The sequence below is a fragment of the Sparus aurata genome, chromosome 20, assembly GCF_900880675.1.
Source record: "Sparus aurata chromosome 20, fSpaAur1.1, whole genome shotgun sequence".
Classification (NCBI taxonomy): Eukaryota; Metazoa; Chordata; class Actinopteri; order Spariformes; family Sparidae; genus Sparus; species Sparus aurata.
The window spans coordinates 9,070,856-9,098,627 of NC_044206.1; the positions used below are offsets into that span (position 1 = coordinate 9,070,856).

General features: G+C 41.9%; 3 protein-coding genes and 1 long non-coding RNA gene across 6 annotated transcripts; 2 read left to right on the forward strand and 2 right to left on the reverse strand.

Moving 5' to 3' along the window:
• Nucleotides 1-44: 44 nt before the first annotated feature.
• On the reverse strand, nucleotides 45-2,785 carry LOC115571036 (uncharacterized). 2 transcript variants are annotated; one of them, XR_003981867.1, is made up of 5 exons: nucleotides 2,372-2,785; nucleotides 1,812-1,855; nucleotides 375-457; nucleotides 241-275; nucleotides 45-122 (listed from the first exon to the last, which is right to left on the reverse strand). It is a non-coding gene; the product is annotated as an uncharacterized LOC115571036 (long non-coding RNA). The 2 variants fall into 2 exon arrangements; XR_003981866.1 differs by having other exon boundaries at nucleotides 45-275; nucleotides 2,372-2,783.
• A 585-nt stretch (nucleotides 2,786-3,370) lies between these two features.
• On the forward strand, nucleotides 3,371-12,015 carry get4 (guided entry of tail-anchored proteins factor 4). Its single transcript, XM_030400060.1, has 9 exons — nucleotides 3,371-3,573; nucleotides 4,715-4,793; nucleotides 5,670-5,751; nucleotides 6,369-6,518; nucleotides 6,849-6,987; nucleotides 7,393-7,533; nucleotides 7,662-7,737; nucleotides 8,278-8,350; nucleotides 9,119-12,015. Exons 1-9 carry the CDS (start codon nucleotides 3,434-3,436, stop codon nucleotides 9,208-9,210), a joined length of 972 nt encoding a protein of 323 aa, XP_030255920.1. The 5' UTR covers nucleotides 3,371-3,433; the 3' UTR covers nucleotides 9,211-12,015.
• Nucleotides 12,016-13,319: 1,304 nt separating this feature from the next.
• vps35l (VPS35 endosomal protein sorting factor like) lies at nucleotides 13,320-27,684 on the reverse strand. Of its 2 annotated transcripts, none has more exons than XM_030400057.1 (30): nucleotides 27,495-27,684; nucleotides 26,579-26,678; nucleotides 26,216-26,386; nucleotides 25,985-26,104; nucleotides 25,829-25,853; nucleotides 25,576-25,652; nucleotides 25,237-25,365; nucleotides 25,051-25,135; nucleotides 24,916-24,972; nucleotides 24,659-24,755; nucleotides 24,316-24,363; nucleotides 23,668-23,761; nucleotides 23,189-23,389; nucleotides 22,995-23,041; nucleotides 22,485-22,596; nucleotides 22,283-22,399; nucleotides 22,143-22,196; nucleotides 21,960-22,040; nucleotides 21,798-21,860; nucleotides 21,628-21,713; nucleotides 21,452-21,532; nucleotides 21,195-21,258; nucleotides 20,212-20,310; nucleotides 20,053-20,130; nucleotides 19,806-19,920; nucleotides 19,358-19,497; nucleotides 18,973-19,138; nucleotides 18,328-18,446; nucleotides 14,156-14,305; nucleotides 13,320-14,046 (listed from the first exon to the last, which is right to left on the reverse strand). In XM_030400057.1, exons 1-30 carry the CDS (start codon nucleotides 27,509-27,511, stop codon nucleotides 13,948-13,950), a joined length of 2,892 nt encoding a protein of 963 aa, XP_030255917.1. In that variant the 5' UTR covers nucleotides 27,512-27,684; the 3' UTR covers nucleotides 13,320-13,947. The 2 variants fall into 2 exon arrangements, with proteins under 2 accessions (XP_030255917.1, XP_030255916.1); XM_030400056.1 differs by having other exon boundaries at nucleotides 14,156-14,308; nucleotides 27,495-27,683.
• On the forward strand, nucleotides 14,304-17,955 carry LOC115571039 (E3 ubiquitin-protein ligase TRIM39-like). Its single transcript, XM_030400058.1, has 2 exons — nucleotides 14,304-15,006; nucleotides 15,649-17,955. The coding sequence occupies exon 2, from the start codon at nucleotides 15,662-15,664 to the stop codon at nucleotides 17,306-17,308; it is 1,647 nt and encodes a 548-aa protein (XP_030255918.1). The 5' UTR covers nucleotides 14,304-15,006; nucleotides 15,649-15,661; the 3' UTR covers nucleotides 17,309-17,955.
• Nucleotides 27,685-27,772: the final 88 nt, after the last annotated feature.

The window sequence follows — 27,772 nt, forward strand, 5'->3', positions numbered from 1 at the left end:
CATGATCATTGATGAATATTAAAATGAATAAATGACAGATTTAGTGATATTTTCATAGACTATTTATTCACCACATCATTAAACAGCACAGCAACACAGAATATTTCCTCAAACATGGCAACCTTTAAAAAGTGAAAGGAGACAGAGAAAGAATGGTGAGAACACTTGCTGGACTTACTCATATGATCACAGTACTGATATCTAGAAGAATGTGGGAAAATAGTTGTGTCATATTCTCACTTAGAGGAACCTCCTGAACAATGTATGATGGGATCCTGAAAAATAGGACACAGAAGAACATAGATGAGATGAATATTAAAATGTATACATGACAGACTGTGATTAAGTGATATTTTCACAGACTATGTACCCACCACATCAATAAACTGTCACCTTAGACCTCCACAGCAGCAACACTCAGCACAGCAACATAGAACATTTCCTCAAACATGGCAACCTTTAAAAAGAGAAAGGAGACATACAGAGAAATGTGAGAAAGAATGACACCTGATGGACTTGCTCAGATGATGTCAGTACTGGTATCTTCAAAAACAGTTGAATCATGTTTTCTATATTTCATTTCATTTCATTTCTTTATTCACATCAGTTAAAATCATAAACAGCTTACTCTTTTAAATCTGTAATAATCTTATGTGAAATGGGACACCCTAGGAAGCTTAAAAAGCTTATTAAGAGGGGCCCAGGCACAAAGTAGATACAAGTAAAAATAAAAAAATAACATAGAATACATTTTCACATATATACACTTACATGCACATATAACACTCTCAACCATACACACCCAAACAAGAGATACCCTAACCTAAAGCTACTCCTAACATGGTCCAAGTGGTCACGTCACCAACAGTCCAAGAAGAATTATACTACAGTGTAGGAAAGAGAAATTGCCATATCAGGATCATGACTGAGAATATTTCAGCAACAGCTGCCTCCTTAGTCTATTTTTAAAAACAGTTATAGATGGGGACATTTGCATCTCTCTATCAAGATTGTTCCATACCTGTGGACCTTTACAAACAATACTGAGACTGGTATATTTGAGTTTCCGATTTTTACCCTTAATAAGATGCTTCTTCCTAGTCTGATATGAATGCAGAGGAAAGGAAATTGGAATCAGGTCACAAAATCTTTCATTGAGCTTATTAACAACACATATAACATAGTACAAGCATTATGAAAAGTATTAAGTTCAGTAATTTTCAGGAGGCCATAGCCATGAAAAAGTGGGTCGGAAGGAGCGTCAAATTTAGCCCAAGACATAGCTCGAATGATCTTCTTTTGCAGAATTTTAAAAAATTCCCCAAGTGGCTGGGGAATGTATTGCTCCAAATATTATTGCAGTAATTAAGATGTGGTTCAAATAATGACCGATATAATGTTACAAGTGCTTCACCAGGTAAAAAATGCCTTAACTTGAAAAATAGTCCGACATATTTTGATAATTTTTTGGTTAATACATCAATATGCCCCCTGAAATTTACAAACTCGTCCATTTGAACTCCCAGGAATCTAGTGGTCTTCACTCTCTCAATAGGGCTGTCATTTATTTTAATATCAATAAGTTCAAGGTTGCTTCGATTTCTGTTTGACCGAAAAATTATAAAGTTTGTCTTATTTAAATTTAGTGACAATTTATTGCATTTTAACCATGTATCAACCTTGATCAATTCAACATTTAAATTCTTTTGCAGATCGTTTATGTTCTTGTGTGATAAGAAAAAATTTGTATCATCTGCGAACAGAACTTTGTGTAGAATGTTAGAACAGTGTATAAAGTATACAGTACTTACTTAGAGGAAACCCCGGCAGTCTTCCGAAAATGAGTGACAGCATCCTATAAGAGACAGTGAGAGGTTAAGGCTGGAAGAAAACAGCTGTCCCATATAAACAATACCTCATTCTTATCTTTATTCCACCTAGTGTCCTATGCATTAAGACCTATTAAGATGCACTAATTCTAATTAAATCTAATATAAGCATTTTCTGAGCACTTTACTTGGTTGCACTCAAGTTAGATGCAAAACTTTTATGTTGGACTTTGTGTACTTTGTGCAATGACAAGGTTTAATCTAATCTTATCTGATACATTATAATGAGTGTTTTGATAACTTTATTTTACCTCATCAGGCTACAAAAACAGCTCGCTCTTCTCAGCTACCCTGTCACTGACCATGTCGGAGTCCAATGACATGCCAATGTCCTTTTCAGTGGCCATCAGCATAAACATCTCCAGCTTGCTAGTTAGCGTGCACAGCTAGCTAAACTTGTAACTGACTGTGTTAACAGTTAACAAGCACAACGAAAATAAACTACATCTAACCCAGGTAGACCGCAGTTCATCACTTCTTACCTGAAGTTCAGATTCCCTTCCACTCGCACCGGCGGACGCCGCGGGTCTCTCCTCCTCCTGCCTCCCCTTCCCCTCATCCACCTGACGGCCACCTCCGCCATCATTAACGTTACCTGCGGCCGCTTCGGATGCCGCTGCTGCTGAAGACGAGGCTCCGCCATTGCCACCAGCAAACCTCTGTGCAAATGCCTGAAGGGCCTGTCTCTTTTTCGCTCAATTCTTTTCCGCGCCTCCTTTCCGCTGAGTGCTGTTCTCCATTTTCGTGATCTTCTCTCTCTGTATGATTGATTGATTGACAGCCGAGGGCCAAGAGGGAAGGCATCGGCCCTCTGCTGTAATTGGTCCGGCCCGGAGTCAATCATGACTAATGGGCCGATCTACCAGTTTTGTGTACCAATAGGTATCATGATTAATACCATTACTACTAGTACCATTAGTAAAAAAAAAAAAAAAAAAAAAAAGGCCCGGCCCAAAATCCCCATCGGCCCACCGGGCAAATGCCCGGTATGCCCGATGGCCAATCCACCCCTGGGTTCAAGGAATGAATGCAGTTTAAAATTGGGAAAAATTAGGCTGTTTCTGTTCTGTTTATTAAGCGCCTTTGTAATGTTTGAGGAAATAAACACAAAGGGTTAGGGTTAAGGTTAGGTTGAATCGTGTTATACCCAACTAAAGTACCTCAAAGACAGCATTGGGGTAATGTTAAGGTAAATTAAACTACCCAGTGGTTTAATAATAATAATAATAATAATAATAATAATAATCATCATCATCATCATCATTATTTTGTATTATTATTATTATTATTAAAGCGGAAATATTGGATATATATCTATGGCTATAAATATGGATTTGCTATAATGAATAATGAATTTATAGTACTTGGTTTCAGGGTACTCATGCTGCTATCGGGTCTCTTTAGTCGTTCACAGAGGTTACATGAATTTCGTCCAAGTTACCATAATATACCGGCTACGGCAAGCGAGAAGGGTCTGTCTTGTTTAAAGCTTTCCGGTTTCCCACTGTCAACACTTGGCTCGAGCGCTGCTGCGGAGCAAGACGATGTCGGAACAGGAGTCTCTGAGGTGCTCCAGTGCCAGGAACCGTGGAGGCGTACAGAGGGTGGAAGGAAAACTGCGAGCCAGCGTAGAAAAGGGGGATTACTATGAAGCACACCAGATGTACAGGACTTTATTTTTTAGGTAAGTCTTCGTTTCACGCTCGTAGGTGCAGTTGTAATTGTCATCTGGCTTTGGGGCCTGCCTGTTCCAGATCATTCGACTGTCAACCTTGCTTCTGTGCCTGGCCGTTTATGATTGGATGAATTTCACCGCGGACCCACCCACTCACGTCGGTCTGACTGTTTGTGTGGACTGCTGTGGTGTCAATCTCCTACAGTCACAAAATAGGACCGATAACTACGGCTAGTTAGCTAGCTAGGTGTTAGCAACACAAACTGATAATAGCCGAAGTGGAGCTAGCTAAACTGCTAATGCAAGACAGCTAGACAGTCTGTGTATATGCGGCTTCGGAACAGATTCGTCACGTGTAAATTGGCAGAACATCGCAGCTAACTGCTCCGTTCACCGCTGTCATTTCACTAACGTGTGTTGAAGCTGTCCAGCTGTGCTAGCGCTAACCAGATAGCAACACACTGCACCACCGCAGTCTGAACCTGACATGTTTTTCCTACTACCTGGTATATTTTTTGGAATAGCTTTTATCTACAGCTGGTTATGCTAACGTGACAGACAGACATATTTGCAAAGTCAGACATATGAGTGGTCAGAATAAGTGCTGGGGTGTTTTCCGGTGTATACTTCAGGAATGGGTACTCACACACTTTCAAGTGTATATAGCTAACGTTACCTTATACGGTTCAGTATGGACACCCGGATGCTGTTCGGGGTAATGATCGTTATGCCACCAGACCGGTTGGCTGTCCACCTCGAGAATAGTTTACTAAACAAGGTGATCTGCTCAAAATCCAATCCAGTTAAGGCCAAACCTTCTCCATATGACAGATTGAGTTCGGTACCCTCCTACTTCTACCTCTACCTCTCTTGTGCTTTCTCATGACTAGCACTCATGACTGCAACATTAACTCCTGAAATCCTCTCAAACATAAACCACTACAGCTGTCCCCTGGTCTTCAATAATATTATTCTAGTCTTTGTAAAAAGTAATATTTTGTATCTCAAGCATAACAGGTGTGCACGCATCTTATCTTGCAGCCCCATGCCAGACTGGTTTTGAGTGATGTACACAGGTCTTGTGTCAGTCTTGATAAGCAGATGGTATCATCTCATGTGCGTAGTGCTGACACTCCTGCTTTCCCATCAGGTACATGTCACAGGCTAAACATGCTGAGGCCAGGGAGCTGATGTACAATGGCGCTCTACTCTTCTTCAGCTATAACCAGGTACATTATACATTTCTGTTTTGTTTGTTATGTGTTCAGTGTACACACAGTCATGGAAACACTCTAAATAGGAAAATGATATTGATGTGTTTCGTAAAGGCTTTGTTGATTGACTTTGTTTATTGTCTACTTTTGCATAATTGAGTGTATATATTATAATTCTGATGTAATATTTACAAGAGTTGGCTAATTCATGCAAATAAGGGGAAGCATATCACGGGAGTAACTGCTATATACGCCAAATTTTAGTTGCCGTTAGCTAATAAGCTCATTTAACTGTGCAGCTTTTATTGTATTGGGCGACTCTGCCCAGGCTGTTGGCTCAGAGGACCAGGAGAGGGTTGGTGAAGTTTACAGTAGGACTATCACCTCTTGAGGTACAAACTGGCTAGGAGCAAGCTGGTCAACATGCCAACCTCAATAGATATCTCTGATCACTGTAGCACAATTCATAGACATCTTTGATATAACAACAAAACTTCTGTGAAATTTCTTCACATTCTTCTCTCTGACAGCAACTTGACTCACTCCCACTTCTATGACTATTGTCAGAAGTCAATCAGCTTACTGTTGCCTAACACATGTTATATTAATCTTTTGATAACATATCAAAAATGTTCTGAATGGTCCTGAATGTTGTGTCAGTTTTTTCCTTTGTTTTTGAACATAAACCTTTTGCAAGGGATTTTGTATGTTATAAATTCCAGTATCATCACAACCCTAGCTTTAAGTGTGCATTAAAAGCAAGTCAGGAGTTAGATGTCAGATTGCTAGTTGGATGATATTGATGTAAGATCCATTGATTAAACTTCTTCTCCCAAATTCTCATGCAAAATATTGAATTAAAAATATGGTTGGTTGTGTTTTAATCCCCAGCAAAACAGTGCAGCAGACTTGTCCATGCTGGTACTGGAGGTGTTGGAGAAATCTGAGGCAAAAGTTGAAGATGAAATATTAGGTGAGTGGCAGCCTTTCGCCTTTAAAAGAAACCTGACCATGTACAAGACTACCAGCCCTAAACAGTATATTTTAATGAGTTATTTAATTGTGTATAGTTGCAGGGATTTGTTGTCTGCTTTCATATCTGTTACCTTCTGAAAGAGAAGTGAAATTATTAAAATGTCAGCTTTTCAAGTTGATCATTCTATACCCAGAGACCTTTCACCACTGAGCAATAGAAAAAATCATTAAAATCCACTTTCTTTGGAAATGATGCTGTAGGGGAAGAAGGTAACCCAAAAGTATTAATGTTAAAATGTTTTTACAAGGTCTCCATTATTTACAGTGTATCCTGAATAAATGTACCAGTGTTTTATTGCAGTGAGTTGTATTTATATTGAGATGGTAATGGGCTTTATGTGTTCTATATGTAGCATATACAAACGATTTATACTATATACTGACCTGCTGTTGATTGACGCTAATACTGTACTGATCTGCTAGTGATATCTCTTGTCTTCATAACAACTACAAATCACTTTAAAGTCTGCCTCTCAGAAGGACAGCAGGATTGTTCTGATCAGAACGTACATTCTCTGATGTTATCTGATCTGTGTGTGGTTGTGTGTTGAGAAGAAAACCTGGCTAAGCTGTTCAGCCAGATGGACCAGAACTCCCCAGAGAGAGTAGCATTTGTGTCTAGAGCCTTGAAATGGTCCACAGGAGGATCCAGCAAGTTGGGCCACCCAAAACTACACCAGCTGCTGGCTGTCACCTTATGGAAAGGTAATCTATAAATCATGTGGTTGATCATCACAAGACTGTAAATGTTGAATGTAAGTTAATATAAAACAAAGTTTCTGAGTCTCTCATTTGATCTCATCAATTATTCAAATATCTATTAGTCAAAGTCATAAAGATGCTTAACGTAATGTGTCACGATACGCCACTCCAGGGACCATATTTATTCCATTTGCTTCCCAGACTGCTGCACTTAGTCTTCTATCTATATGGAAGACCTTAATATTGTTTGTAATGTTGGAGTTGCCCTGTTCCTGCTTAAAAGTTAACATCTGAATCGATTTAATTTAGATATTGAACCACTTGTGTCTCCAGAGCAAAACTACAGTGAGTCTCGTTACCACTTCCTGCATTCGTCTGACGGTGAGGGCTGTGCACAGATGCTGGTGGAGTATTCAGCGTCACGAGGCTTCCGTAGCGAGGTCGACATGTTTGTGGCGCAGGCCGTCCTACAGTAAGTGAAGAGTCAGTCCCACAAAAATAGTTTTCTTGATATCATCACAGTATAAAAACTGAAATCACCTTCCATGTTTAACCAACACCAGCCTGCCAGAAATGAATGTCTTGACTTTTAATCTGAAAATGAGCATATCGGTAGTCCGTAGTGTTCAGTAAATGTAATCTAAAATGCTCCATTAGATTTAAGGTGGAGTATTCAGAGTCGGTCTGTTCAGTGGATCAGTTAAGTTGTATTGATATATCCTCCCCCTGCAGTCGGATCCATTTTCTGTTCGTCAGCAACCTTTTTAAAAAGTCTTTGATCCCTCACTTTTTCTGTTTTTAATCTGTTTCTTTTTCTATTTCTGTCCATTCCTCCTGTGATCCTCCTGTGATCCTCCTGTGAACCTCCGCCCTCAAGGTTCCTCTGCTTAAAGAACAAAAACAGCGCTTCTGTGGTGTTCAGCACATACACAGAGAAACACCCGTCCTTAGAGAAGGGCCCTCCCTTCGTCCAGCCTCTGCTAAACTTTATCTGGTTTCTGCTGCTGGCAGTGGATGGGTGAGGAAAAACCTTGTCTTTAACACTCAAAAACGTATGTCTTATTCTGTTGTATATCTGTACAGACTCCTTGGACTGAGGATTTTAACGTACAGTGTTTAAAATGTTTCTTCTCTTTGTATCGTCAGGGGTAAATTAACAGTTTTCACAGTGTTATGTGAGCAATATCAACCTTCCCTGAAGAGGGACCCCATGTATAATGAGGTGAGTGTTAAAAAAACAGCTTGATGCCTAGTTATGTATTGCCATGAATTGGATATTAAATCGCCTTTTTATTATTGTGACTGTAACGTGAATGAACCATGTGTACCTTATGTATTACACTGCATAATTTGACTCCATCTTTATTCCGGTTAAAGGTGCAATATGTAAGAATTTACTGCCTGTCAATTTCAAAACAAATAGGGCAGCAAATTGCTAGAGTGACCGCTAACTGTTGCTAATTAGCTGCTGATAGCTAGTTGGCTCAGTTAGCAGCTAGTAGTCTGGACTGAAAGTTAGGAGGACCATAGGGAGTGTTGGTGTTTACACCACTAGCAAAGGAGCTGTATTTCTTACATATTGCACCTTTTCAAAGTAATCAAAAACATGGCAGTGTCCTATTATAGCATTTTTAATGTCATGATGGAATGTTTCAGTCCATATGAACCTCACTGTCCTCAGCTGTAATATTTAACAAATCTTATTCACACACGCATCTTCTTCTTCTTCTTCTTCGTCTTCGTCTTCGTCTTGGCCTCTCAGTATCTCGACAGAATAGGACAAGTTTTCTTTGGAGTTCCACCCAAACAGTCCCCATCGTACGGTGGCCTGCTAGGTGAGTGGACCAGGACGTTAATGTGAACTGATGTCAAAGATTATCTACACATAAGTTTTGTTCCCCATATGTGCTGTTAAAACTCAACCTGACATCATCCCATCATGTCTTTATGGCAAATAAGGAGCTAAACATTTGCTGGGTGCAGTGACTTCTGTAGTCATGTTGTCAGAAGGTAACCAGCAGAGCGCTGAGTCTGCACTATAGTGAGCTTGAGTGGAGCTGGTAGGCTGATTCCTTTTAAAATGCTACAGTAATACTGAAACACCACTGTACAGTGAAAAATAAATCTTGGCTAATGCTTTTAAGTACCATTATGGCTATGTGAGTAAATGTATTCTAGGGCTGCACTTATCTATTACTTATCAATTATTCTAATCATGCTTTTTTTTTTTTGATTAGATGATTAATCTATCAACTAATGCAGTGGAAGAGTGGCATTCCACATCCCCCCTTTCGCCCCTTCCATTGCATTCACATTCCAACAACGTTAACATTGCTGATGTCAGCTAGCCATCATTAGGGCAGTACAGTCAGAGATGGTATTCTGAGCACATGCTATAGAACTCAGCCATTCTGATGTTTTTTTCCCACAAACTGTCAAAAATGACATAGTGCACCTTTTAAAAGTGACATAATAGACCAAAAGAAGTCCCTGCATGCTTATGTACACCCCTTGAAAGAAAGTTGTTGTCTGTACAGAGTAATCCTGTACACCGTTGCAGCATTGTATGCACAGAATAACAATCGGTATGTATCATGCTGCAGGAAACCTGCTGAACAGCCTGATGGGTTCGGGTGAGGAGGATGACGTGGGTGAAGAAGCCCAGGAGGACAGCAGCCCCATAGAGCTGGACTGAGCCCGCCCCAGGACAAAGAACAAACGAACACACAAAATAGAGGAAGACCACGCCGCCTCCCTCCTTCACCTCCACAACAAGGTTGGGGCGAGGCGCTGGTCTGTGTCTTCAGAGGCGTGCTGTTTCCAAAAACCCCTTCCCTACCCATCCAGTGTAAAATCAGAGCAAATATCAGGCCGCCAAAACATCCCTCTCAGCACTGCCGGGACTGGCTGCGTCAAACTGCAAACTCTTCCCCTGTTGCATTATTGTAAAATTATATTATTTTAATCATTATTTTTGTCAGTGTGGGACTCTTGCTCTCTGTTTTAGGGTGTATGATTTTTAAATATAACAAACTCTCACCCTCTCCCTGTGCAAACCTGCCCCCAGAGACAGGAATGGTTGCAGGCTCCCAGTGGAGAGGAGAGCATTACACACGAAACCCTCTTCATAACTGATTATTACATCATTAAAAGAGGGTTTAATCAACTCACGACAAAGATTATCCAAATGTTTTGTTTGCCAGACGGCCACACAGAGCTGCTGTTGTTGGCACTTGTCAACAACTTTCTCCGTTAAAAGTTTCTTCTTTCAGTAGTAGATTAAATTGTACTTGTAGTCATGGCCAACTCTTAGTTTCTCATCTTGTTTGTCAAGCAAGCTAAATGGACAACAAGGCAACAGCGCAAGTTTTTACTAGAAAGTCATCTTGCATCTTAAATATGAACGAAACAAACCCTTTATACTAATAGCTCCATTGTAGAGGGCCCACCTTTTTACCGTGTACTTGCTGATCTGCAGCTTCTTTGCATCTCCAAGAGGAACGATGAGGAGGGTATCCATTTTATTTATTGTTTTTGTTACAGTTTGCATTGAGGCATTTAAAGCACTTACGAGTTTGTTTTGCTGGTTGTTGGCTCTGACTGTCTACATGTCTCTGTGAAGAAGAAGAAGAAGGAAAAAAAAAAAAATCTCATCAGATGAGCAAAGTGAGATGACCTGTTGGAGTGAGTCTTGTTTTTCATGTTACAAAAGCTGTGTACCTAGCTGCCTCTGACTTGTCTTTCTCTCTCCATTCTGTTTTAATTTGGTGTTTTTCCGTTACAACAGTTCCTCTTGGAGGTGAGTCAGGAGTCCCACATCACTTCAGTCGGTGCATATTTGGAAGTGTGATTCATACAATAGCTGCCGTTTATCAGTGTTAACTTGATCGGCCCTCAGAGAACACTCTCGCTCTGCTTGTTGCTCTGGATATCTGTCTTTTCTCACCTCACACCATTCAATCTTCAGCTTCTTTTTGTCCTCATAGTGGCACACGGTTCAGGTCAGTCTGCTGTTTTAGGATTTTATGTTGAATTATCCTGACCTCTGCTCCAAATCATCTTAAAATGGGGGTAATCAAATTTAATTGAATACTAGGGACCTAGGAAAGTCCAGAGGTCTTCCAGCGTAGAGTAATTTACTCTACGTTAGAGTTTATTTACTTCTATGTAATTATCTGTGTGGGACTTACAGAACACCAAAATGGCCAATACTAAAAAAAGACATTATGAAATCAATAATTGTGAAATGGAATAGAATAAAATGTATAAATGAACCAGTGCACAGCTTGAAAGAACTCAACTCATTTTTGGGTAATATCATATTAAAGGTGCAATATATGAGAATTTTAATTACAGTAAACTGATAACAGTAGAATGAAGAAATAACAATATTGACCTTATGCTGTCTACGTATACCTATACACCCCTGCTCTGCTAGTTTCCAGTCCGTACCGCTAGCTGCACAGCTAACTGAGCTAACTATCTGATGGCAGTTAGTTAGCAGCAGTTGGCAGTTTATCTGGCGATATGCTGCCCCCTACTTATCTTAAGTAAGAATTCCAAAGGAGGCTGATTCTTGCATATTGCACTTTTTTTAAAAACTGAATATAAAATGACGTCTCCCAAAAATTTTTTTTTAATAATTCCACAAAAACGTATTCATCGACATGACAGGTTGTTGGTTCATTTGAAACATTTTACTCATTGTATTTGCATGATTCTTTGTTTGATAAAATGCTTTAATGTTGGTTGTTTTGGTGTTCCGTATGGGACCAGCTGGCTCGACGTCGTAGTGCTACAGATGGACAGATAGAATAGTACTGAGTTGTTGATATACACACTCTGCTGTGATTATACCTATTAATGTATAAGAGAAGGAGCGCAGCGAGGCGGCAGACAAAGACTTAAGAGCAGTGGCCATTGGAGACTGAAAAATAAAATGTAAAAGAAAACCACTAACTGATTTCTCAATGACTCAGCTTTAACAGTATTGTGTTTGATTGGGCTGGAAAGTCCCATTTGTTAAGAGGGGTTGTCTGTTCCTGCAGACCTCCCAGTTAAACCCCTGAGGTGGACCGTCTGAAGGGAAATCAGGCAAAATTGACTTTTAGGTTCCTCAATTGTGCACATTTCCCCGAGAGGTCGATCACCGAAACAATACCACAGAACGTGCTCTGATATACACATCACACAGGTTTTTGTTATTCAGTGTTAACACTTTTAGTTTGCTGACTGCAGAGAGGAATAAAACATCTTGTTTATTTGTTAACCTGAAAGTCAGTTTTGTTAGAATTTTCCCTTTTTTATTATCTGGCAGTGGAGGGGAAAAAGGGTGTGTGACCAAATCTATTTGAGAGAACGTCATTACAGCTGTTTGCTTTTGTTTTCTAATAATTCTATTCCTTTTGAGAACTAAAGGGGAGTGTTTGCCTTTTCGATGATTCACTAATTGAGTAAATAAACTACAACTGAGAAGACTTTGAGAATGTCTTGAAACCAATATTGTTCTGTCCACGTTATTGCAAGGGGGTGCATGATAATGCATGAGACTGATAAATTACCACAACATTTACAAACTCTGATACAGTCGGGGGGGGGGGGGGCGTTTGCATCTTGAAAGTTGGATTGTGATCCGCTGATAAACGCAGAGGAGAAGAAGGAGACAAACAAGTGCAAACCAGGTAGAAGCCACGCAGTTTAGACTAGAGACACAAACAATTAGCCTCCGGTGTGGACATTTTCTACAGTTTCGGAGGAAGACCACACAACTGCAATTTGCAATACATGCACGGCAAGGGTTCAGAGAGGAGGGAGAAGTGTGCATGCCCTCACGTGAGTGAATCTGAGCTGCGGATAATGAAATTATCTATGTTTGCTCGCTGCATATCGGCCTTTCATTAGCTGTGCATAAACTACAGGTTAGGAACTTATTTTTAGAATGCAAAAAATGTGAAATAACCGGTTTACCAATCAGTATCAGGCCGCGAGAAGCAGGTGATTTTGGTATCAGCAGAAAAATTCCATCATTCCATCCATATCCCTATCCAAAACGTTGGTGGAGGGGGGTACCAAAACCAACATTTTCATTTATAATGTAGAAGAGACTAGGATTACCACATCGCATCCTTCAGGTTGCTGAGCCATTGGCCAGAACATTTTTTGCAGAATAATAGGATGTCATGCAAAGCTGACCTTTCACCTTTTGGATATAAAGTGTCATAACTTCACCATTTTATCCAACAGACCACATTCACGTGGCGGCCATTTTCCTCTGACGTCACGCTCAGGGCGGGAAGCTCAAATGCTAGGATGATGTAGCGTATAAATGTGGGGAATCTTGGCTGACTGTTGCTGTTTCGCCGCTTCTCGATTGATCGGCAACTGGAAATGAAATGGATGGCGGAACATTACTCTTTGACTATATCCAGTGTGTGTCACCTCCAGGCCTACATAAATATGTCTATGAGGTGTGCTGGTATTTTACAATTTATTTATAATTTTTTTTTTTTATCAGGTTGTGTAACACTATCAAATGGTAATGATAAGCTACGAAGTGGTTGGACGCTGTTGTCTAATGTTGGTTAACGGGCTGTCAAATATGTTGTTCTACCTTGAAATATGGCCCAATGTCCCTCCGGATTTTTACTAGCCATTGCCTTTGTAGGTGTTGATCAGTGACACAGTGGTGAAATTTCAGATTCCCTACGTATACAAGACTTGCAGCGTGGAACACATGATATTATCCCATCATTTGAGCCTTCCGCCCGAGGAAAATGGCTGCCGTGTGAAAAATAGTCAGCATTGTTTCTTTTACAAATTTATTAAGAGGACAACATGTTAAATCACTTACTCAACCTGCAATATTACATTATAAAAACTGTATGTGTGACGCTCGGTGATGTTGTCACACAACAGATCAGTTGTGGTGGAAACTGAAGGTGCAGGGAAACACTGCAGGCAACAAACACCAGACATGATTATCAGCTCGTTTGTCCTCTTCCTCTTCTTTGACTATACAGTAGAGCAGAGAACATGCCGAGTAGTGTTATTTGTCTTCTTCTGTATAATGTCATCATTTATTTAAACAGCAACACTGCATAAGATGAATTAACAACCTTGAAATATTTTTTCTGTTAGGGTTTATTGTACTGTGATGGTTAAATCATTCGCTATTTTTAACATGAAAAACACACGAAAATTGGCACAAAAACAGCTTCCTGTAACTTCAGTCTACAAGTATCAATACTGAGCTTTTTACATTTTACACTGACCAAACATTCAGCGCCAAGTAACCAAAGTGCTTTTTATCCATGTACACCTCTTCAGAATACATTAAGGCATTTTCCTCCTCTTCCTCGTGCTTGCTGGCATCTTTTATTTACACAATCTTGGAGCACAGCCACTTTAACAAAAAGCTGGTGAGGGTTGGTGTTCAGGTGCGGGACTGCAGTGCCAGCCTCTGGACGGTGTCTGTCAGGTGACTCATGTCCGGCTGCAGAGCCTGGTGTTTGATGTACTCCAGAGTCCGAACCTGGAGCAGAGACAAACAGGAAGTCAATAATGCTGCATTCACCTGTAGGGTGTTCAATGAATGAGATTATGATTACATATTTTGGAGATGTGAATGTGTGTCAACTCACCGAGACACGAGTCTCACAGTATCCGTGTTTGTGGCTGAGGTTCCACAGGTTGATGGCCAGCTGGCTCAGCTTGTTGTTCCTCAGGTCGCCGTGAGCCAGCAGGACCCCGAACAGGGAAAAGGCCAGGGCGCCCTGACGCCGCGTGCTCTGCTGCTAAGGGGGCAACAGGAACAATGTCAGTCACATGACTTATGACTAGAAAAAGTGCTGTACATTAACAAACTAGAATAACCACCTTGTAGTTGTGTGCCTTTGCGCATCAGCCTCGCTGTTGTTCCTGGGCTATGGCATTTAGTAATGGCTAAAACATTCTTTGCGGAACACTACGATGCCACAGTGAAGTTGACCGTTGGGTTTAAAATGTCGTCACTTCAGCAGTTTGTGTCTAACGTTTAACTGTATTGTGTAACATTCTGTAGTAATCATTATATAAATAGTTGAGTAATGGCCAAAAATGTGTTTTGTGAGGTCACAATGACCACCAGTTTGTAATCTGTTCATTCTTAAGCCATGCGAATATTTGTGCCAAAATCTGAAACAATTCCCTTAAGGATGTTCCTGAGATATCACATTCAGAAGAATTGGTAGGACAACCATAAAACATAATCCCAAAGTATTTCCCAATAATCATGTCAACAGAAAGAGTGAACAAACCCTGACAGGGCAGGAGGAAGAGGTGGAGTAACACTGGAAAAGAAGAGAGCTTCAACGTCACACTCCAGAAATGAAACTTACAAGTTTATCAGCAGCAGCCACACAGCAGTCCAGACAAGTCACGCATTCTCTCTCAAGGCAAACTCAAACCGAGTCCATCGGGTCGTCATTAACAGCAAAGTCTCTGACAAACACTGGTGAGTACAGCTGATCATATTTGCATTTACAACACCAGAATCAACACAAAACTTAAGTTTTACTCAGCCAAGAAGATCCACTCTGTTCATTCCATACTGACACTTAGATTCAACAATGGCTGTCTGTCCAAATGCCCACATTACAAGTAACCCACTGGAACAGTCTCTCTGATCCAGTTCTCAGGATTTTGGTAACTTAGAACTGTTTCTCTGTGGTATGGAGTTTAGTTTCACTCCGAATTTCCCGCTATTATTATGTTTTACTAATTGCTCCGTTTGTACAGCTATTCTACAGTCCATTTCTCCTGACTGTTCCCATTAAAGGTTTTCCACCACCAAAACACGCGGGAAGCTTTTAATTCAAAAGGAGTGATAGGGAACGCAATGTGTTGGTCATCAAGTAGGCAGAGCTTTGTTTGCAGCGCTGCACAACAAAAAACGTGTCCACACAAAAGGACATTTGGACATGTATTCTGTGCTATTTTGGCAGTGAGCTCGATCTCGTTGGTTGGATTATTCACAGCTCAGCTTGGTGCAAGCCTAAACAAGCCATACAGTCACCACACTCTTCTTTTAACACTTAATTCTTTTAATATTTGAAACTGTATTCTGAATAAAACATTGTTTTCTTTTCTTCCACAGTGCAAGTGTAGATATGGCTGCTCTGAAAGATCTGCTGTCCGAAGATCAGTTTCTGTGCTCCATCTGTTTGGATGCGTTCACTGACCCTGTCACCACGCCATGCGGGCACAACTTCTGCAAAAACTGCATCACTGAACACTGGAATACCAATGACCAGTACCTGTGTCCGATGTGTAAGAAGGTATTCAACACGAGACCTGAGCTGCACGTCAACACTTTGCTCTCTGAGATGGCTGCTCAGTTCAGACAGGCAGCTCAACAGAAAGCCAGCAGCAGCAGCAGCACTGAGCCACAGGCATCCGAACCAGGAGAAATTCCCTGTGAGGTCTGCGCCAGAACCAAACTGAAGGCCCTGAAGTCCTGCCTGGTGTGTCTGGTCTCCTACTGTGAGACTCACCTGGAGCCTCATCTGACAATGTCAGGCCTGAAAAGACATCAGCTGATCAACCCCGTGGACAACCTGGAAGACAGGATGTGTACGAAGCATGATAAATTTCTGGAACTGTTCTGTAAGACCGACCAGACGTGCGTCTGCATGCTCTGTACTGTTTTAGACCACAAGACACATGAAGTTGTTCCTCTGAAGGACGTGTCTGAAGAAAAGAAGGCAGAGCTGGGGAAGACTGAGGCTGAAATTCAGCAAACGATCGAGGTGAGACGACTGAAGATTCAGGACATCAAACACTCAGTCGACCTCAGTAAGAAAAATGCAGACAGAGAGAAAGCAGGAGGCGTTCGGGTCCTCACTTCTCTGAAGGATTCTGTCGAGAGAGGCCTGAATGAGCTCCTCAAAACTATAGAAGAGAAACAGCAAACAACCGAAAAACATGCTGACGTATTCATCCAAGAGCTGGAACAGGAAATCTCTGAGTTGATGAAAAGAAGCGCTGAGCTGAAGCAGCTCTCGCTCTCTGAAGACCACTTCCATCTTCTCCAGAGTGTTCAGTCCCTAAACGTCCACCAAACACTTCCCACCGCAGACTGGACAGAAGTCAGCGTTCACCCACCATCATATGAGGGGACTGCGGTAAGAGCTTTTGCTCAGCTGGAGAGGGAGCTTCATAAAGAGATGAAAAGGTTATTTGAAGCTGAGATGAAGAGGGTCCAGCAGAATGCAGTGGAAGTGACTCTTGATCCCGATACAGCACATCCTGAACTCATCCTGTCCCGTGATGAAAAACAAATTAATCATGGTGATGTGAAGAAGACGCTTCCAGACAACCCAAGGAGATTTTCGACTAGCCTCTGCGTCTTGGGAAAACAGAGTTTCCCCTCAGGAAAATGTTACTTCGAGGTTCAGGTTAAAGGAAAGACTGACTGGGATGTCGGAGTGGCCAGAGAGTCGATCAACAGGAAGGGACTAATAACACTGAGTCCTGAGGAGGGTTACTGGACTGTATGTTTGAGAAATGGAAACGAGTACAAAGCTCTCGATGACCCTGTTGTCAGCCTCTCCCTGAGGTCTCAGCCTCAGAAGGTGGGGGTGTTTGTGGATTATGAGGAGGGTCTGGTTTCCTTTTACGACACAGTTCCTGCAGCTCTTATCTACTGCTTCACTGGCTGCTCCTTCACTGAGAAACTCCTCCCATACTTCAGTCCCGGTCTCATCTATGGAAGTGAGAATTCTGCACCTCTGATCATCTCTCCTGACAATAACTAAGTAGACTAAGTAGTAATAAATCTCACTTCATGATTTACTTTTATTCAAGGGAAAACATGCATTTAGTTGCAATACTTTTTTTTTCTTTTACTGTGGTGATTCGTTTATACCTAGTAGTAAAATATCTGTAATGTGTCCCATTTCATAAGCAACGCGCTAATCTGATGAAGTCATCATGATGCATGTGTTGTATGGAGAATATCTATTTAAACCTCTGTTAACTCCACAGTCATTCATCTTCAGTTCCAGATTAAATCACTGCTTCTAACAACACTAAATATGTCGAGCTAAAATTTTAGAACATTTGTGAGAAAAAAAACAACAAAATATCTAAATAAAACAAGAACAATTGTATTTGATGTGCAGCCACATATAACACATAACTGAATATTCAATTGTGTCCTGAAGCTGAATTTTGGACTAAGCACTGTTACGTGGTGTAAAGTGTGTGTTAATGGAAGGGAAATAACATAAAAGAAGCTAAAAGAATTTTCAATTTTGTGTGAAAAGTATGTCGGTTAAATAATTGTCCCTATTTACATGTTTGTACATGTTTTGTGCATACTCGAAAGATGGATTATTAGTCAAGAAAATTCTGTAAATATGTGTGTGTTAAGTAAAACTGTAAAATAAACTGGTTAATGAACCCAAGACATGAGCAATCAGAGAATTGAGCCCCCAAAAATGATCAAAAAGCATGTTCACCCATCAACTGTACATTGCCACCAACAATTAAAACCACCACATATATATGAAGAGGTAATCACTGAATTTGACTGCAATAAATACCTACTCATGTCAACCATGAATAGTATGAAAAAATCTGCAAGGTTTTAACTGACTTTGAGGTATTACATTTATCTATTTAGGAGGAATCCACTTGAGACGTTCTTGAGGTATCACGTTCACGATAATAGGATGGAAGGACAGATGGACAACCTGGAAACAATATGTGGCCACGGCTATTGCCAACGTTGAAGACACAAAAATGTAATACAATAAAGGCGCTTGTGCCTCACCTCGTCCCGACCGAGAGTCTTCAGGTGGTCCAGGATCTGTCCGATCAGGGTCTCGGACAGCTTGTTGATCTCTGATAAAAACTTTGGGTCTCCTCCGTAAAGTGTCTCATTGGAGTCCACTGAATCCAGGAAAGGAGAAAAATGATCAATTTAGTTGAAAAAACGCTAAAAAGACTAAAATCCATTTATAGACGTCTACAGCGTACAATGGATTAAAAGTACAGCCTCCCGTCATGCGACACTTAAAACCTGGTAATCTAGACGTATACAGACATTAACCTCGGGGTAATCCTTGAGGAGGATTAGGAAATTCTGTTATCTGAAATTGGGGAAAATCATGGGTTTAGTGGTCTTAAAATAAGTGCTTAGAAGAGAGCAAAAGCTGGATTTGTCTTTGAGAAAGCTTACTTGCTTTTAACATGCATATCAAATGATTTTCAGACTTCCAGCATGAAACAGCCGCCTGAAAGAAGGCTATTTAAACTTTCTGACAGAAGAGTTCTTTTCTGACATTCTGTGCTTCCTACCAAACAGCACCTTCATCACACTATTTTTAAACATCTGAGCACTCTAGACTTTTTCTCTCTGGTAAAATATGAGCAATACTAACAGTCACTTTGCATGTGTGTGTGTGTGCCTGTTGACCTTTAGGGATGGAGTACAGGTAGGTTTCCTGGCTCATGGCAGCCAGCAGGGGCAGAGCACTGACGTAGACCCGCACCTTGGCGTCGCTGTTGTCCTCCCAGGTGTAATCTTGGACCATGTTGAGCAGACCGCGAACTAGATAGAGCACGCCGTGCTCTGGGTGATCCTGCAAACACATTCGCGCACACACACACATATGTATAACTTTTAGGGAGACTGGCCTATTGCTTTGGTGCCTCATCGTCTTTGACTCAAAAACTGCACCTGAACTCCAAACTAAAACGATCTAAACAGAGGAATGACGAGCACTGAATGTTTCTGCTTTGGATGATCTTCCTCATCTTTCTGTTCGGAAAGGCTCGGGAGATGAGATGAATTGTGTTACCGGGACAACCAGAAGCGTGGCCAGGAAGTTGTTGATGAAGTCCAGCAGGAAGCTCTCTGAGGAGCGCAGCTTCCCCTCTACGCTGATGGAGCGAGGAACCTCCGGAAGAATGCTGACCGCTGCCTTTAGGAAAGCATCCGCTGGAGGTGAGGAAAGAAGGATGGGCAGAGGGAGGGAGGACAGTAGGTAACAAGGAAAGGAAAATGAGGAAATAAGGACGAATGGAAAGCAATGAGAGGGAGGTATCGGACATTTTTTTTTTGGAAAAGGTAGGAAATTAAAGAAAAATTATTTGGAAGATACAGAAAGGAGGAAAGACCGATGTCAGCAAAGAAGAGAGGAAAGATGGGGGAGAAAACAGAAGAAGGATGTCATGAATTACTGAAGAGGATAAAAATTAACTGGCCATCATCACATGTTAAAATCCTGAAAGGAAGCAGCAGCTCACCCTGGGAGAGACACTGGTTTGCCAACGCAACCTGACCAGACAGCAGGTAGAGGCTGAGACGACTGAAGATGCTGCTGAGGGACGGGATGGTGATGAAACTGTAGGCAGCACACGCCTGGAGGAGAGGTAAACAGAACAGTCTCTGAATAGGCAAGGACTGGTTGATGAGGCCAGAGTTCAGACACTCTGCCTCCCGTCTGGCTCTGTGACAATACGTGATTCTGTGTGACGGATGAGGCTGACTCACCCTGACAAAAGCCGCTGTTTTCCTGGAGTGACTCCCTCTCATCACCCTGCTGGTCTCCATCGCCAGCTGGTTCACCGTCTGGAAAACAACACGTTGAACACTGAGGATGGTGTGCGCGTGAATACCACGCACAAATGAAACACACCGATGTACGCTTACATGAATGAGCTGCACCAGCACTGGCTCCAGGTTACAGAAGGTGGCTCTGGCCTCCACACAGAAACTCAACTGCTGCTCGAAGTCACGACCAAAAGACACCTAAATACAAACAGGCAGAGTACATGAGTGGAAGAAGAGACAGCGGCATTTCATTACATTTTACCATGATGACATTGTAGTGTCATTGATTGATTGTTGTTTGTTTCATTCCTCATTTTGTCTGCTCACAGGGGTCAAATAAGAAAGTAAAGAAATAACTGGTGCACTACAAATCACAGTGTTTGCCAAACATTTAGAGTGCAAACAGATTTGAATTTGTAGGGAAAAGGTTAATGCTGAGAGATTCTGTAAGTCAGAAATGTATAGTACGTAAAATAACAACAATGTGAGGAGACAAGTTTTATCAAATCCCAAAAGAAACAAACCAAACCTCCTACTAACAAGTAGCGTCTGTGCATTCACAGCCTGACATATGTGATTTCTCTGTGCCACAGAGCTCCAGTTGTCGTTCAGAATTCATTGATGTGCGCTGGGTGACATGTTTTTCCTTCTGTCATTAACATTGGCGATGTACTTTTTCTAGTCAGCCTCACATACACCTAACCTGAACAACAGATGGCTTTTTACACAGAACTATGTGGAAAGGCGGCGTTTCTAAACGTTTAGAAAAGGGCGGGCACTTTCACAAAATACTTTGCAGGTGATTGGACGAACAATCTGTCAATCACCATCTATTACTGGCTAAATTCGACCCATCAGATTGACAGCAGTAGAGCGTTAAAGGCCATATTAATGAAAAGTTTATATAGACAAATCATTGCTTTACAATACGTAACATTAGCAAGTGTGAGCGATGTAAAACATTACAATGATCATAAAGTATAGAGACAGACAAATGAATAGTTTCTCAGTGGGAAAATATAAACTAACATCTAGTAAACTTCTTATTTCTAAATCAAAGACAAACGTCTGAGGAGTCTCACCATGCGGATGAAGCCGATGATCAACAGAGCCAAAGATCTTTTCTCATCCTCAAGAGTGAGAGCGCTGCAATACAGAGAGGAGGCAGATGATGTCTGACTGGTGAATTAGTATCGATCTACTAGAAATACAAATGGATGTTCACTGACATTCAAATTCATATTAAACATAATTCAAAATAAAATAATTTCTCCAAGGATCTGAGAGAATGAAACTAATTACTGGTATATAACACGAACAAACACGGCAAATATCCTACTTGACAGAGTCGTGCATGGTCTTGCAGATGTGCAACATGGCGTTGAGGATGACCGGGTCTCTGGTGTGCTCCACCTGGTGTCTGCAGGGGACAAACAGGTAAGGCAACATTTGCATGTAGTCGCCACTTTTGTGTCAAAAAGAGAAATAAATCTCATCATTCCATCAATCTCTCACTTGATGAAGACCTCCATGATGGATCTGCAGACCTCCACCCTCACGCTATCCTTCTGGAACATGTCGAGAAACGGCAGGAAACGCTCCTGGGAAACAAGAGACATGTGGGAACCGAGGGTCACTCATTATTGAGTATTTCAGGCCTTCAGTGTTTCATCGTGGTTGCTCACCATGGCGAAGAGGACAGAGAAGTCGTGAAGGTAGGTGAGGATCTTCCTTATCACCGACTGCAGCTGGATGCAGAGAACAAAATAAGTTAGAGCCGCTGGTAGAGCAGACAAGAGGAGGAGGAGGAATGCTTCAGTTGCGAGGGAACAGGCTGAGCTGCCAACCTGTGGATAAGCGTCCTCAAATGCCCGGTCAGGAGTCATGTGTTTGATGATGTCAGCCAGGATGGTGTTGACCTCACGTTTCTGAGAACAAGAGATGGAAGAAAGGAAGGAAGGAAGGAGTCATTTTGAATTGCACACAGTAACAAGTGTCAAGGCGCCTTCTCTTTACTGTGATTTACTCACTGTGAAGTGCCGGCAGGTGAACTCCATCCAGATCTCAGCACAGTTGATGTAATCCTAAAAGACAAAATCGCATGTACAGTCATAACCTGTTTCAATGGAAAGTACACACCTGTGAGTGAGCAGCATTGTCCTCACAGTACCTGAGGACTGCGCACTTTGGTGACGACCTTCCAGGCTTCATTGAGAATCGTCAGCCTCTCGGATTCCGGAGGGTCAGCACAGGCCAGACTGCGACCCAGAGACCCAAACAGCAGGTGCTGGAGAGGAGGCGAAGAGTGAGCTTTGAATTTAAACATTCACTTTTATCGGATCAGCACATCACAGCTGTTGGTGTCCTCTGACCTTCGGGAAGCCGGCCTCATCGCAGTCTTTGATCATACCGATGAAGTCTGTGGCTCTGGCCGCAACAAACTCTGGCCTGAACGCCCTCATGACTGAATTCAGCAGCAAGGCACTGTGGGGGAAAAAAAGTTTGATCTTTGCAGTGGAAAAGAAAGAAAGTTTTTCACCACAACAAAAAACCCTTGAAACATGAGCCGTGGTTCCATGGATCAATCTTTCGTCAGCCCAGTCGTAATCATTCCGATTAGAGATTCCAAGTAAACAGTTCACAAAAACGCTAAATAAAGTGATGCGATAGGAAATGTCAAGATGGACACACATTGTGTTCTGGGAACAAAATTTGCTTTCGCTGTTTTGCTACTTCCATGAACTGATTGAATTGAAGAGACAGAGGTACAACTGTACTGGAATTCACAAAAGGTAAAAGCCAGTCCAAGCAAGTCTTTCCCCCACAGAAATAAACCTACTAATTAAATTCACCTCATTATTACACAGTTTTTTAACACTCACTTGTTCCCCAGCTTCTTGCATCTCTCCATCATCTCCGTCAGCAGGGGCTGAAAAGGAAACACAAACAACATTTTTGACTGAGTCCGACACTGAGACTAGAAGAAAGTTACCCATTTCTGCCAACGTTCAATAGTTTTTAACATGTAAAGAAATCCATCTGAATAGGCTCGAGTAAAAAGTGTGTGACAGCATGCCTCTGGAGCTCTGTAGGCGATGCACTGCAGGATCCAGTTGATGGCGGGCGAATACAGCGTCAGGTACTCGGGCACTTCCACCCTCTGCTGGACCAGCTGGTTCTGGACGCTCTCCCCGCTGATCTGCCGGAAGGTGCCCAGCAGGTCGAAGAAGTTGCGATTCAGGCTGTCTTTCAGTTGGGGGGCGACCTCCATGCCCACCTAGAGAGAGAAGGGGAGATGGGACTGTATCACTTATCTCTGGACAAAGACTTGTTTCACCTGAACCAGTGATCACTGGAAGAACTGGAGGTTTCTGTGGACATGACAATGCAACTCCAGAACATCTAACTTCACTTGGATCATCAAAAATTAGGGCTTCCATACCTCACCCACTGGTGTCACCCCACAAATACAGAAACAGGGAAGAAAAGACTTGGAGAAAGAGAGAAAGACAAACAAAAACACAAGAGGTAAAGTAAGCAGTGGGTAAGTCTCACCCTGCAGAGGTAAGCTCTGGTGTACGCTGCCACCAGAGGGTCCCCGATCCCTCTGATCATGGCCGTCAACCGAGGGAGCGTCTCCTGGATACCACTGTGGAGGGTGAGAGCAAGCCATGTTATTAGTCTGAAAGTCCCCTCAAGCAGTAACGGGTATTTGTTGGGACCAATTGGACAAATTTAAAGCATGAATGTCATTCTTATATTAATTTAACAATTGATTATCTGTTTTTTTTGGGAGGGTTTTTGCAGTACTTGTACACACAAGAGGAAAACATGAATGCTTTTAATCCCATTTAAAAAATCGGATAGGGGTGCACTTCAGCCTCGTGTGGCCAAAATGAGTATGACAAAAACAAACCCGTCAAAACAAATGGGGAAAAAGAAAAAACTGTCTGTTCAACATACATCAGATAAATTAAATAAAAATGAAAAATTTTAAATTGGAGTCCAAGAATTTTTTGTTCTCACTTGGCTCTCTGTGCTTCCATAGATTGTGCATGATATGATAAAAAACCAAAAAAGTCGGAACCTTATTTAACTAAAGAACTGAAACAAGTAAAGGCAGAATGCAGTTTGCGTACTATACAGAACTAAGGGGATATTGGGATGCAGAGGTCCACGATGGAAACAGATATCAAAACTTACGATTTGTTTAGGAAGCGGTTACACTTGAGAATGGCAGCCTCGACGTATCTGTTCACAAACGTTAAAGAGTCAAATTCATCCGAGGTAAAGAGTGCGTCTTGGTGGAGACAATGAGTCATATTGAAACCAGGTCCAGTCGAGTCCTGAGAGGCAAATCAATCCATACCAAGACTGTCTAACTGTTCTTCTGTAAAACTAATGCTCAGATATGGAAAAAAATAAGAAAAATGAGAGTCAAGAGAAAGAGGGATCAGAAGTCCAAGTTTTAACAGGTCTGATATAGCTCTGGTCCTAAAAGACAGATTGAAGCATTGAGGCCTTTGCTGACAGTAGTAAAGGATACAATCTGGGCAGAAGCTCTCTGATGGAGGCGATCTTGAAGAACCAGTTGAGACACGTCTCCTTTGCTGTGTCATTCACATCATCAACTGTGAAGGACTCTGAAGGAGGAAAACAAGATTAAATACTCAATTAATAATGTGCAGTGTCCCATCAGAAGCTAGACAAAAGTCTAAATGCTACGACCTCAAGTGTATCAACAGGTTGAAATTAAATCTGACTAGATATGGGAAGGTAGCAAACACAACATCCCATCTGTACCTGGTAGGGGTCTCGGGTCTGAACACATGGTCCAGATTCTATCGTACACCAGCCGGCCTACAAACAAGCGAGATGACAGTCAGAAAACCTGCACATTTTTTACTGAGCTGAGAGAAATGAGGCTGCCGTACACACCGAAAGTGTCGAGGATGTCGGTGATGAGAACAAACTTGCTGGGGTAGAACTGGATCACAGAGGTGTCGGACAGAAGCTTGGAGCACTGGAACACAGATCACAGATCAGCGCTGACAATTTGACAAGAGACAAGAGATTTATCCTCATTGTTTTGGTGATTGCGTGTTTTCAAAACCCCTGGATTACCTGGATGACGATCTTCAGGGCTTTGACCTTCTGGTCCGAGGCCCAGGCCTCCTTCAGGGACTGGTTCAGCTCCTCAATGCGGTTGGCGTAATCCTGCTGGGAGAGGTTCAGCAGCTCTCTCTGGGAGCCCTGAACACGCAGACAAACAAAGCAAGTTCACAACACTTCCTTGATTCACTGTGCTTAGTTCAAGTGATGGTCAATTCAAATCTATTGAATATTTATTTAAGCACTAACTTATTTAACTACTAACTCCTGCAAACTTTTGCACCACAGAATAATTAAGTTAAGACACAAACAAGCCTGTATGTCCGACGTGCACTTATAGAGAAAAGGTACCTCCTCCAGATCATCCAGTTCCTCCAGGCGAGTACGAACTTTCTCTGAAACTGCTGATCCTGGACTTGGAGCTTTTCCTGCAGGGAAAGCAGGAATTATTCTGATGTATTATCATCTTTTAAAGTGGATAGGGTTAACGTGTTAGTAATATCAACAGTTGCCAAATTAGGAGTGTTTCCGAACACTGAGAAAAATTCAGTTAATTCAGAAGAGTTAATTAAATTATTATGATGAGTACAAACACAGATCTTACCTTTATCAGAGCCCATGAAAAGATTCTATGAAGACAAAGAAATATGAATTATTTACGGCCTAACAAAGCAAAGCTGTACACACAGCCTCTGACCAAACAAACTTCTGTAGAAACAGAGCAACTTGATCTTTGCTGTTGTGATGGAGGATGACTCACAATTGAGAGTTTTTCAGTGGTGGTGAACCTGGCTAGGATCTCTCCTCGTTTTGACGACCAGGGCTCGAAGTCTTGTCCCACCGCCTCTTCCTCCTTTTCCCTCCTCTTCCGTCCCAGGTCCTGGAATCACAACATCTCTCCTTAAAAACAAGTTTGGGCATCATTGCCTCTCCACGTCTTGTGTGTGTTGAAAAACATTTGTCTAAATATCGACTGGTTTGTATGTGCTACCCCTGTTGAGGCGCTGTGTGAGATGGTCGGAGCCTCGCTGGCAAACATGGAGAGGGGGTCGGTCCCATCCAGCATGGAGCTGAGGGGGTCCGCGGGTGCTGAGGAGGACGAGGAGGAAGACGAGGAGGTGCTGCCTTTACGAGCCCCGCGGCGGGTCTTTGTATCTGTCACCTGGGTGGAGAGGAGGGGAGGAGATCTGAGCTGATCATCAAAGAAAACCAATTATGATTTTCACAACGTCAGTGATTATAAATTCTGTCACATAACATAACAGACTGTGTTGAGCTGTGCTGCCATGTTTTGACAGAGTGGTGTTTTGTAGTTGAAACGGTAAGAAAACAGTGACAACAGCAGATGGCCTACCATGATGGGTTTGAGGGGATGGTAGTCGCCAAACTCCACCGGAGCAGCTTCAGGACGACATCTCTGCAGCTCTGTGTCATAGTTGCGCCCACGGGAACGCCTTGTTACACAACAGACAGACAGAAGACCAGAACAGGTTTAGCTCTAAACTGGATAAATGACCTTAAAGGACAACTCATCTCATACTGTTTAACTCTGTTTATATGTGGCGGACCCTGCCACTTTTCTAGCTTCAAACAGTGTTCTGGGACCTTATTTTCATCTGAGAACATCTTGTTTATTATGGAAAAAATTTATAGTTATAAAATATAGTTTGAATTTCCTCTCCAAAACTACATAGTGCCCCTTTAAGTCTCATCTGGATCCGAGAGCTTGCTGGATCTCCGCAGGCAAAGGACACAGTCAGTTCATGACAGAGATATGAGTTATTACAGTATTACTCTAAAGAATAAAAGACAAAGACACTTGTGTAAGGATGCACTGTTGCTTTCACCATCTGGACTATGTATCAACAGTAAACTCATGATGTGTTTATGAGAAAACGATATTAAAACTTGCTGTAATCCAGGGTACGTCCTCACACGTACATTTACCATTACACTTGTGAACGTAACGTTGTGCTAAAAACAACAACATGTGTAATATCTTGTAACACATCCCCACAAGCTTTGCTAGACGACAACCAAAATATAGCCAAATTAGGTATTTGATGAGGGCCACAGCCATAACAACACTTGTTATGGTGAAAACCTGCAAAAAAACACTGGACATTTCATTTGGCAAGCTAAATTACAATTACGCTCACGGCAAACACTCTGGTACGTTCAAGAAATTGTAAAAGGTCAATTGATACATGATATAACCGATGAATTGTGCGCATACTGACAGTTTTTGTATGAGAAACATAGCATCTTACCACTGCACCGCAGCCATTTTTCTATCATCATATGACACCTCAGTACTTCCTGGTTATGCCAAGTTTAGAGAAAGCGCTGCTTTTAGTCTCAAATGGCGGGTCAATACATAATTTTTTGTTGTTATCTTGAGGACTGATAATGTAACAATGGAATACGGTGTTATTTCCCCGTTCGTAACCACGACAGCGTGAATTCAGGGACAATTTGACGAACTGTTACAGCAAAGAACAACTTCATTTCCCAGGAGACATTGCGCGCTCTCAAGCGAATTGCCACC

What these genes read in the sequence shown, in the direction of transcription:
- LOC115571039 (XM_030400058.1), top strand. Translation starts at nt 15,662, where the DNA reads ATGGCTGCTCTGAAAGATCTGCTGTCCGAAGATCAGTTTCTGTGCTCC.
- get4 (XM_030400060.1), top strand. Translation starts at nt 3,434, where the DNA reads ATGTCGGAACAGGAGTCTCTGAGGTGCTCCAGTGCCAGGAACCGTGGA. An exon ending in TACAGGACTTTATTTTTTAG is followed by an intron (nt 3,574 to 4,714) that starts GTAAGTCTTCGT and finishes CTTTCCCATCAG; the next exon opens with GTACATGTCACAGGCTAAAC. An exon ending in GGGACCCCATGTATAATGAG is followed by an intron (nt 7,738 to 8,277) that starts GTGAGTGTTAAA and finishes TTGGCCTCTCAG; the next exon opens with TATCTCGACAGAATAGGACA.
- vps35l (XM_030400056.1), bottom strand. An exon ending in CCAGAGCTTACCTCTGCAGG is followed by an intron (nt 23,390 to 23,667) that starts GTGAGACTTACC and finishes TTCTCTCTCTAG; the next exon opens with GTGGGCATGGAGGTCGCCCC. An exon ending in TCGCCTACAGAGCTCCAGAG is followed by an intron (nt 23,042 to 23,188) that starts GCATGCTGTCAC and finishes TTTCCTTTTCAG; the next exon opens with CCCCTGCTGACGGAGATGAT.